We start from the raw sequence: 12,485 nt of genomic DNA, 5'->3' as shown, positions 1-12,485 counted from the left end.
CTCGCCGGAAACGAACTGTTTTTGAGGCCTTTCAACCATCCTTTTTTCACACTGGTCCACTGGGATAGTGGTTAGTGTCGTGGATGCGCGTCTCCCCCTGGGTTACGAAAAGTCACTGGCACTGTATCATGATCAGTTACTACTGCAGCGTCGGGTCTGCGGTGGGAGGTTAAAACCAACATTCTTTGGAAGCTTGAATTTCAAGTCAAAGGCCCTCGTGTGCTTGTTACATGTGGATAGGTTTCGTCTACTGAAATAATAATAATAATTAATAATAATAATAATAATAATAATAATAATAATAATAATAATAATAATAATAATAATACCGTTCAAACCGAAAAGGTTCATGTTTGAGCTCATATAAACCGTTGAACGAACATACATGATAAAATCTTGCACTGATCTTAACACCTAACTAATAGTGCAAGGTTCCATAGCAAGATGATAACGAAACCTGAAAATTTGTTGGTGTAACACTGCTTTCGAGAAAACAACAACATCAACAACACTAACGGACATCTCAGGGGTTATCACCCAGCACATACTCATTCTTTGGGGGAAGTATAATAAAAACACCTTTTTCAAAAAGATGTACATTATATTAAAGACTTGTGATATAATAACACCTGAAAGATTCCTACACCCGACGTGTACACAGAGCAGTATCAAATTCCCATTATAACAAGGCTGTTGCTTCATTCGTTGATTTGTACAACAAAATATTCCTCTTAAAAACCGACGTTTAAGTGTCAACGGTTAAAAGAATTTTTTTCTGGTGAATGTTCTAAAAGTAGTTCAATACCAGATCGAATGACTATTCACCTCATACTTACTCTATACCGATAAATAACTTCGAGTACTACACACGTACTCACGCTTACGCTGAAGCAATCACATGAGTCTGTATTAGTGGTTTTAATGTATGCAAGTGAGCACGCAGAGGATATAAAGTTTTTTTTTATTGAATACTTAATTTACTGTCCTAATATTGTAGACTAATATAGTTAACATTTTATTTTATCTAAATACTGCCAAATTATCATTACTATTTTACTGTTGTTGTTGGCATTGTTATTCAAACCTTCACAATTTAAGAGGTCACAAAATGTTCGGTAGACTTCAACAGAACAGAAAACCATAATTTGAAAAAGGAAACCATAAGCTAAGAACAAAGCGAAGTGGTAGAGTACAAATGAAACTAACAAATAAAAAAAAATCAAACGATAAGAGAAAAAAATGATTTCGTCAATCAGGGTAAAAGGTAATGACAGGCTTACAGCCCCGTGGAAGGACGCAAAGCCTGACCCACATCTAGTAGGTCTTTAACGAAGCTTGAACTATTTCTAGCTCACGCCTCAGCTAACCTTAGCTACTGCCTACTGGTGACATATTTATGCGGTGATATAAGTTGCCGAATGGACTCGACGTTCGACAAAATCTATGGGATCCGAGATCAGGACTAACCGTTCCACACACGATGTATCTTTATCTTCAAATCTTCAGACAGCTTGCCGCGATCCTCTCCAACATCTTTGGTATTAAACGCTTAAGTAATAGGGCTGTTTTCTATCGCAATGGTGAAGGAATCGACAGTACGAAGCGATCGAAAACAGTGGCAGATCTTTTCTTATCACAATAAGGTGATTAGAGTCAAGCTTTGGTATGACGTACCAATCCGTCGATTTCTGATAGTTATTCAGACAGAAAGAAAGCATTTTCCTGCTGTTGATATGGATATTCTTTTTCATTTATATAGCAAAAGTCGAAAAGGTTTACTCCCAGAGCAATACCCATATGCAGAAGAAATCCAGAAATTTTAGGACAGGAAACCTTCTCGTAACCGCTACTGCGCGTAATGACTTCTGGAAAACGCGAATAAACAAAATCGGGGCTACGAGAAACTGTTAACGGTTAACGGGAGCAACGAAGTTTAAAATGGGCTTTCGAAGCCTACCTGATGCCAGTATCACTTTTCTAAAAAAAATTTATTTTCCACCTTCAAATCTACCTCCAATAGAGTACCTTGTCACTCTCTCCGAGCCAAACGCCACTCAGAATCACTCTAAACGAGCTACTTCGTTTGAAGACCTTTCAACTCAAAATATATACTTTCTGGAGACTTCACAACATTTCCCTTTTGCATTTAATGTTCTCTCATTCCATATGCCGGAGTAGCAATCTTGCCTCTCCCGACGCGGAAATCATTCTACGCCATTTGACTTGAACGACCTACCTCGGTAATCTAAGTTTAACTCGCTCCTCCCCCTCCCTTCCTACTCTCTTATATATATACATACATACATATATATATATATATATATATATATATATATATATATATATATATATATACATATATACATAAATATATATTATATGGTTTGCATAAGTCTATAGGCAAATGAGTTCTTTCGTTATCTGTTATTGCAAATTATAAATCACTCCTTAAGAGGATATACATTGCTCACATTCTTCAACGATCATGAACTTATGCAGTAACTATCCTGTGTTTATTCCATATAGCTATCGTTCTACGGAAATTGAATTTATTTGAAAGGCTGCTGACACACTAAGCTTCAATGAAGCGTTTGCCAGGCCAAGGACAGGAGAGACTGAAAAACGTCGAGGAATTTATTTTATCTGTCGGAAAGTACCTGGTCGTTCGTTTTACTTGCATGCACACCCCAAGGAGGATTACTCGCAGCTCTCTGCCTCTCCACAGTGGGGAATTCATGCATAAATCGCACGTCATGTCTCAACTCCCCTTGGCTCTTTTGCAGTTCAAAATTTAAATTTCGTTTCTATAATACACACGCGAGTAACTAAGAGACGAATGCTCTTTGCGACAGGTTATTATTGTGGTGTGAGTAATGGTCGCAGTGGTGTCACTCAATGGTTTTCCTCCAGGGTTCTCACTCCGAAACTATTTATATCACAGAGTCTTAACATTATCTTTCTCTTCTGCCCTTGCTTTTTTTAAACGCCCCCCCGTATCAAATATCGAATCTCAGCCGGTGCCTTGCGTTGGAACTATTGGGGTCTGGGAAGGGCCCTGTTAATTGCCTAATGTTCTAATGTTAGAATTTGCAATCTGCAGAAGGCATTGTATTCGCTTTTGTCCGCCATTCCATTTGTAAGAGCGAACTCTTTTTCTCTCTGAAAACTATTCTAAATCTTGTTCAATTAATCACTCATAGACGGTTTCCCACAAGGATACGAGGCGTTTTAGGTCAATTATGGAGCACAGATATCTCTCGCTCATTTATAGCCTTTCTTCACTGGTCGCACCTATGCCTTGCAAATACTCTTGTGCTGAGCTGATAAGAGTTTAAGGCGGTTCCTTTGAGAACCTCTTCCACTTCATCTATCTGAACATTTCATAAAAAAAGCAACGACAAACAGCCAGGATTCAATGGCAATAATAAGCGTAATGATGAGGCTATTAAGCGCTTCCCAGCAAGTGGGTTAACGTTATAAGATTCATGTCGGTAGCAAAATGGATAGTAATGTACTGTCCACTACGTACCAAACCCCGCGAAACTGACCGACATGGTTTGCTGTAATGCCTTCTTGTATTCTATCTTAATATTTTTTATATATTATTTTTCTTTGGTTTTCAAATTTATATAGTTCCATTTAGTCGTGAAATTTGTGTAGTTCCCTTTGTTCTGGAACTTTTTGTGATTCTGTTAAGTCTTGAAAATGTTCGCACAATATCATTTATTCATTTCCTGGTTGATATTCAACCACTTTCTATGATAATCTTATTCTGATCAAATAATGACTTTTATTTCTTTATTATATTTAGTAATTAGCAAAAATAACCCTTAACACTTAATGGCACAAATTAAAAGTAATTTCTTAAATTAGTCTCCAAAGTAATAAACGAGGTAATACATCATTATACATTTCCATTAAATGATTTGTAAAATACAATTCTCTCACTATTTCTTTTCAATCGTCCCATAACTTGAGTATGATTCTGGGGTTAGCAAACCTATTTCGAATATAAATGGCTTACAAACTTTAACAGACTTTAGGCCTTAAGTAATCTTGTGTGGCGGCAATAGGTAACAACAAGGACTACGAACACACACCGATAAAGAAGAAGAAGAAGAGAAGAAGAAGAAGAAGAAGAAGAAGTAGGAGGAGGAGGAGGAAAGTCTAAACGTCGGCTCGGAGAGGAAACAGCACGATTCCTGCGATGAAGTGCCATCGAAAATAAGGAGCCACACTCCCAAATGAGCCTCATATTCTGTCGTCGCTTTCCAAAGGTCCCTGAAGTTCGTTGCCGTTCCTACGGGCGGATTGATTATTTGGCTCCTTCCCTTCGGAAGCAGTTCTGATTGGGGCACGGCAAAGAGAGGGGAAAAGATAGCTTGACTTTTGTGAACGTGGGTTACAATACACCCGGGATGATTTGAGGATTATGTCGACTTTTTAAACAAGGACATTTTTTCTCTTCATGCAGGGTAATCAGTCTACTAGCGTACGTAGGCACAAACACACATCCTGGCAGAGAGCTACAAGGAGTTACTAGGATTAGGATGTCTCAGTGACTTGTTAGTCCATCCGAGGTGACATCGTGTTCTCACTTATCTCTGGGAGCAGGTTTTACTGTGCATTCACAGTGTCCTAATGATTCTGTCTAGCTTTCTTTTAAACTCTTCCACACTGTCGCTGTTTACAACTTTTGGTGACAGTTTATTCCATGTTGTCACGTATCTTGTATGTAAAGAGGTTCCCACTTTGGGATGTGTTGCACCTCTTCAGTTCTAGTTTCCATCCATTATTTCTGAGAGAGAGGAGAGAGAGGAAGAGAGAGAGTGAGAGAGACGAAGAGAGAGAGAGAGAGAGGGGGGGGGGAATTCAGCCAAACGAATTAATCCTAAGTGTGAGATATATATTATATAGTATTTAATATATATAATATATATTAATATATATATATATATATATATAGAATATATATATATATATATGTGTAATATATATATATATCATATATATATATATATATATATATATATATATATATGATAGATATAATACTATATATATATATATGTTATATATATATATATATATAGTATATATATATATATATATATATATATATATATATATATATACAACATATATATAGGTATTCGGGGAGAGAGAGAGAGAGATAGAGAGAGAGAGAGAGAGAGAGAATTCTGGCCCAGTTCCAGTAAATATCTTGGCAATTTTACCCAGACTTCATCGCTTCCCATAAAAAGGGAAAAGTTTCTAGAAATTATATATTAATTACGTGGTGACATTTAGGGAGACAATAATCGCAGGTGATTTGAAGGTATGAAAATTTATCACTGCGAGTTCGTCATTTTGCAGCTGGTAAAGCTGCTGGAAAAATGCTTTTTTTTTTTTAGATCAGATATGGCACAGTTTTTTTTGGGCCCCCCACCCCTCTTATTTTCCTTCTCTTTTCAGATCCCTTAATGTTGATCGATTTCCTTTCCAACTGATAGCAAATGTTTTTATTAGAGAAATGTAATTCAGTTAGGTTTTTTACATTACATAATTTATTAAGTGCTAGCTAGTTATAAGAAATGGTTTTCCTACAATCTGACATCTCTTCTACATACAATGATAATATTATGATTTCTAATTGACTCTGGAATGCTTAAATTTTGATATAACATAACTTACACGAACGAAATTTAGTCATGGTTATGACTATTACAATAATTCAGTGCAAAATAACGAAACTGAGCACAATTTACACAAAAAAAAGCTTTTATACAGATTTCAATATTCAAGTTAGAATAAAACCGAATACGTCAACGATATACAGTCATCATATCACCAAATTCCATAAAATACCATTGATTCTTCTGATGTTACGATGGGTTATGGGCAGTTCCATATTTGTCATGAAAAGGGAAACTTCGATTCTTGATTTTCGGGGGACCACTATCGATTTTCTTGACATGTTTGTGTTCTTTTATCTCTCTCTCTCTCTCCTCTCTCTCTCTCTCTCTCTCTCTCTCTCTCTCTCTGTATAAAATTCTTGTTGCCATCGGCGTGTAGTTTCCTCTAAAACATATAAAAATTATGTAAACGTAATCTGACTGTCGTTTTCATAAACTGCACAGGAGGCTCCAGGTCTAAAGGAATGCTTTTGGAGACGTCCTTCACCAAGAGGTTGAAGAAAGTGTTCGCCTGGGAAAATATTTGGACACCAAAGCTTAATTTCATCTCGTCTGTCAAACTTTGCTTCTCTGCAAAGTAAGCAAAGAGTAAGCTTTCTTTATTTTTGCCAAGTGCACTCGGCGCTTGGTATAGATAATGAAACGTTAATTATGTCTTTGAAACTACAGTAACAAATGTGATGACGATGATACGAAGTTCACTGTAGCAATAGCGATAATAATTATCCTGAAATCTAGAACGATTTATTAGGAAAACTTGATCTCCACCTCCTACCCTCTTCCCTTCTCCCTTCATCTGACTTATCATTACTTTTTGCACTTCCTTACCATCCGTATACACTTCTCGTCTGCTTATTCTCTTCCCTTGTACACTTTCAAACTTTCCACTGCCCTTCTCATCACCCACCTACACTTCTTGTGTTACTCACAACTGTTAACCACCTCACTTCTCGTTTTGTTTTCTTCACTTCCTTGTACACTTCTCACCTAACCTTTCCCAATTCACTTTTCACTAACTTTTTTAACTTCCTAGTGCTTACCTCACCTTTCCCAACTCACTTCACTCCTACCTTCCTCAACACAGAACGTGAGCTCCTGGAGAGAGAGAGAGAGAGAGAGAGAGAGAGAGAGAGAGAGAGAGAGAGAGAGAGAGAGAGAGAGAGAGACCATTACAACTCCGTTTTATATCCTAATTTAACTTATTTCGCAGCGTTTTTCGAACTCCCTGCCAGCTCATTTACATAAAATATTTACATGCAAAGCGAAAAATGGGGCCGAGTTGTCGCTGCCTTTGGCGAGATTTAAGTGAATGTTCCACTGACACGTGTGGATGGCGGGAACTGGAGGAATGGGGGGGATGAAGGATGCCAGAAGGAGAAGGGCTGGAGAAGGAGAAAATGTCAGAAGAAGACGGAGAATAAGGTGAGAAACTAGATTAGTCGGACCTTACATTCCTTACAGCTCGTTCGGGTTGTCCCCCGGTCCCTATGCGCGAGGCACCCCATTGGAGAAAGTAAATAAGATGAATTATACTAAAAAGAACAGAAATATCATAATGATAACATTACTAAAGATACACTGGAAGGGGGGTGGGTTCAACGAGAATGCAAACTTGAAGGAAGTTTTAATGAGCATAATGTAATATTTATGCAACTGGATTATGGACTTTGCGAAGAAAGAAGAAATGAAAAAAACGAGCTCCAATTCCAATGGAGTAGAAACCTCGTGACTTAAACTAGCCCGGGGCTTAAGTAAAAAAAAAAAAAAAAAAAAAAAAAAAAGAAAAAAAAAACGAAAATGCAGCAACGAGAAAGAAGGTACTGGAGAGAACAGTCGAAAAAACAGTAATAAAACATATAAATAAGATATAAATACGACAGAGCCTCGCCCAACTTTGACACGCTCTCATGATATTGTCATGCTCATCCCTTCTCATTCGCAGATTCCGCAACTCGAAGATATACCGCCGTCTATGCACCATTTTACAATTTCTTAGCACAAGATGATCCATGCATCATCAGCCACGTTGTTGCAGCATTGTAAAAATGAGTCGAATCGCGCAAAAAGAAGAAAAAACGTATTACCTTAAAAAGTACACTTCACAAAAAAGAGTAAACATATGAGGGAGAAAACCTTAAAACACAGCGACGACAAACAAGTACAATAACAATAAAAAGAAAATATTAAAGATACCTATGAAAGAGGAAAGATAACTTTATAGGTGTCCTCGTACCACCCCTCAGGTCACCAAGCCCCACATTGTATACTAAGTGAAAATCGACCATTTGCCTCTAAATAACATCTTCGGAATGCTTGTACTTAATTTTCTATAATTTCTAAACACTTGTCATCGTAAATCAGGGACTCTCGGCCCCAGTATTAATTTTCTCATTTTGTGCTCCTTTTTCTTTAACGCCAAATCTAGCCAGATAATCGCTCTAGGTTGCCAATCCCGTCGTCTTTCATGAGAAAAAGAGAAGGACGGACAAGTAAGAAGAGGAGGAGGAGGAGGAAGGGTACCAGGATTAGGAGAAGGAATTGAGAGGAAGAAAATTGAAAACGCTACTTTGAGCCCGACCGTTTTTGTACATCTTGTCTCGTTACAGTATTTTCTTGACAACATTCGTACAGAACTTAAAAGAGGTTTTCACCTTCTAGAAAACCGATTTCAATAGACCAGGGAGGGAAAATAAGTTCAGCGACAAGGACGTTTCCCAGAAAAAGAAAAAAAGACAAAGCCATCCCCGTGACCTGATTTCAATAATGAAAATGAAAATTTAATTAAAATAAACATGGCGAAATTTTATTCATCGACTGGGATCGAACAAGAGGAGCAAAAATAGCAATTGGAGGCGGCTTTTGCCCAAAGCCCCAAACGGTAACTCTTCAGAACAAAGGAACCAATCAGAACCCTCTAAAAGATACTCAGAATGCCGCCCTGTTAATTCGATTTGAGAGTCTTTGCTGTTTTCTGTTATAACCACCTATTCATTCATTCACTTTGATATATATTTATCTACTCTCTTTTTCTTTCCTTGCTCATCTATTCATTCACCCGTGCATCCACCAGTTCTTGCTCTTATGCATTATATTCCGTTGTTTTCTTTGGCGTTTATTTTGCCATTTCTTTATATTCGATTTTTTCCCTCCAAATGCTATACTGAAATGAAAACACTATGCCAGTAATTACTGTTGGAATCACGGTGACATGCTGTCTTTTAATAACATTTCGATCGATATACCTTGACAGAATCCTCTTGAGGTCACACATACACAGACATATATATATCTATATATATATATATATATATATATATATATATATATAGATGCATATATATATGTATATATAGATATATATATGTGTGTATATGTGTGTATATTATATATATATATATATATATATATATATATATATATATATATATATAATACATACACATATATGTGTGTGTGTTTGTGTTGAGCAATAATGTACAGGAATAGTAGAACACATAAATTGAACTATATTGCATCGCACGGAATCATTAGCTTCTTGCTTTCCCGAGCGTTTTGAATACTCTGAGAACCAGGTTTCCACAATAAGAAGTATATGAAGAAAATGTCCAAATAGAACCAGTGAGGTTTCGGCCTTCAGTTCAAAAATGAACACGACGGATGATTTGATAACTAATTCCACAGATGCTGGACGCCACCAGCTATAGTGTATCATCCCATTTATGGATGAGCTGGGAGTTTCACCTAAAACCTTACATTTGTATCCTCTAAAGTCTAGCAAATCCTTTGATGTGTTGTAATCAATTGCTTTTGAGTGGTAGGATTTGCTACTGAAGGACTATGGTCTAATTACTTTACCTCAATTCTACTGAAGAAAAGATACACTTGAAGTATTAAAATCCACTTTACGGAGGTTCAACGTGGTTTATTACAATTCGCTGAAATCTATTGCATTCAGATCCATTCTGAGTCAGGCATGAGGAAAAAAAAAACATTTCACACGCAAGGACGCATACACTTTCGCGCGCGCGCAAAACGTCACCCGACAGCAAATGAATAGCCAGGGTTTTATGACGATGCCTTCATAGGTAGAGTGACGGTTATTTTACGACGCTGCCATCGCCTGCAGCAGCGACTGGGACCAACACGATTGGACAATGTACAGCTGCATTATTTCGAAGAGGAGACAAATCATTTCGGGATCGTTTGCCGCAACAGGAAGGCCCGAAAATGTTCACACCCGGTGCAATACTTCACTCCCACGTGCCACCGGTATTGTCGGGAAACAGCTAATAAATAAGGACGCTGTTTACACAAACGACCGCAAGAAAGTTTTGGCCACGGCTGTTTTAATGGCACTTGGAAATTCATGGGGCAAAATCGACGTGCGGCCCTAAAAGAGTACGTTACTGAATAACACTGCTTTCGGTCGGTGGCATTAACATAGGTACGACGAAACCGGATTATATCAAAATGAATAACAAGTTTTCTGTCCGTAACATTAATTTGTTTTAATGCTTTAAATATTTCTACTGAAATCTAGAAACTGGTGTCATATAAACTACTAACTTATACGCCGTTGATGTGATTATGGGAAACACGTTAAATTTGTCTATTCCGAAATTAATTTAAATATGATGATAATCCTTTTTTCTAGAAATATGCAACAAAGCACAGATCAGATAAAGGAAGAGGGAAGCTTATTCTCTAAGACAGTATTAGTCAACCATACTTATCTGCGAAACAAAGCTAATACAATAATAAAAATAAAAGTAATAGTAAATAACAATAATATCATCATCATATACATTATTATAATCATTATTATAATTTCTAAAAGAAAAAGGCTTCTCCGCCCTGACGTATATTTTAAGAGCATACCCCTATACACAATTTCGATAAAATGTGAGGCCTCCTAACTTCAATACCCCTAACTCTCCAAGGAAAGCCATTAAAACCGCAACAGCCATCATTCTGATGGGAAAGGCTTATGAATCTCCTAAAGTATTTTTTTATTGGAGTTAATTAATTATCACTATTTGAAAGCTTGCTACCCATAGGAAACGGAAAAGTGTTTTAAGCATACAATGATTTATAAAACGCAGAAACAAAAACTTACCATGTTCACAAAAATCACAAGACTTGTACAAAGATAACGGCTATTACAATCAATAAAAAGCTCGGTTATTAAAATTAGTTATCATAATATGCTCATTAAAATTTACCTCGAAAAATAATAATTTCAGCACGTCAAATTAAATGACATTGATGCACATTCATTAATCACTCCCTATCAAGCTCCACTTCGATATCCGATTAGTTCAGATTTTATTAAAAACAGGCAAGTTATTCTTAAACAGTTATTCATATATTATATATTTCCGAGAGTACTTCAGTAACCCAGTCTGTCCTACCTTGCTTCGATGCCGAGGAGTTCTCCCAAGTTTGGGTTCCAGTGCTTCCGCCGTCTTCTGTTCCTTTTGCTGATGTTCTCGACTTTCAGTGATGCCTCATAGAGGTCAGTGTAGGGGTCAGGCGGGACGGTGGGCGTGGCTTTCGGCTCTTCGCGCTCGTTGGTAGCGCCGACACCCAAGAGAGATTCGGCAGCCGCCTGCTGGGCATGGGCTGGATCCTCATTTCCGGCGCTATGTTGAGCCGATGCAGCGGCTAAGAGAGACGCCTCCCGGGACCCATTGCTGGTTTTCTGAAGGTGCCTCTGGTGAAAGGCATACTGGACGCGGGCGTGGGCTGGAGTGCGCGGTCGGTCTCCGGACGAGAGACGGGTCTCGACATCCAGGACGAGCACAACCGTCAGGAGGACGAGTCCCGTCATGACAGCGATGACGACGCGTTCTTTGAGCTTCATTTTGAACATGAGCTGATAACGTAACTAAGAGAATGGACTTTATCCTCTAAAAGGTTCTCGTTAAACGGAAAAGGATGTTAATCTCCAGGGGCACCGACTCTAGTTGGAGAGGAACTTGCAATTCACTTTAGCAAAAGGAGGGAAAGAACCGAAAGGAAGAAGGGGTGAAAAAGGGGGAAAGAAAATGAGAATCTAAGTTCTCATTCCTCAAAGCACTAGACGGCGGATATTTAAAATAGTCATTATCAGATTACAAGGGACGCCATGAGCTATCTGCCGTCCTGGCTGCACATTTGGGGGGGACCAGTTAAGAAGCCCTTTTGCGTGAGAAGAGAAAATCCAGTTACTCTTTCTTAACTAAATGATTTGTAAAGTGATTTCAAGGCGAAGAAGGGGCGTAGGCGGAAGAGGCTGGACTAGTCGAAATTCGAGTTTCATCAGCTTGAGTTAATCCACTGCAGATATTTCGACGAATTTCTTCCGAGCCAGACAAACTAGACCTGAAAAGATAAGAAAATGATACATTAAAGATTGATAGAAACATTTTCAATTATACATTTGAATCGAATCAACTCTCGCCCTTTTTTCACTTTAACCAAAAGGAATATGCTATTAAACCTATATAACACATTATATTACTTACGATCTTGGGATAACCTTACTACTTCGTAGTTTGTTTTGTCTATTCAGCAGAGAAACAGATACAGAAAACTAATTATTCAGCGAGATCTGTGCAAGTAATTGCATAGGTGCATACAGAAACGGTCAAATATATGTACATACAAAAAAAAGAAAAAGAAAAATGAAACACAAATGAACATGGGTAGCTATCCTCTCTGACCAATGTTATCCTAAGCAATAAAATAAGTATCACAGCAGACGACTGTGTAGAGTAACAGCAGGGGTGGAGCAGGGCATGTGGGCTA

The 12,485-nt window shown here is 37.8% G+C and overlaps 1 protein-coding gene across 3 annotated transcripts in view; it reads right to left on the bottom strand.

Moving 5' to 3' along the window:
• LOC135225727 (extracellular serine/threonine protein CG31145-like) overlaps positions 1-12,485 on the bottom strand; it is a 686,301-nt gene that overhangs the window by 474,285 nt on the left and 199,531 nt on the right. For all 3 annotated transcript variants that reach the window (XM_064265107.1, XM_064265106.1, XM_064265108.1), the window contains one exon: positions 11,108-12,059. In XM_064265107.1, the coding sequence (XP_064121177.1) occupies positions 11,108-11,568 (461 nt within the window). In that variant the 5' untranslated portion in view covers positions 11,569-12,059. The remainder of the gene's footprint in view (positions 1-11,107; positions 12,060-12,485) is intronic.

This window comes from Macrobrachium nipponense, chromosome 13, assembly GCF_015104395.2.
Source record: "Macrobrachium nipponense isolate FS-2020 chromosome 13, ASM1510439v2, whole genome shotgun sequence".
Taxonomy (NCBI): Eukaryota; Metazoa; Arthropoda; class Malacostraca; order Decapoda; family Palaemonidae; genus Macrobrachium; species Macrobrachium nipponense.
The sequence above is the reverse complement of the archived record's forward strand: the minus strand, read 5'-3'. Positions and strand labels throughout refer to the sequence as shown.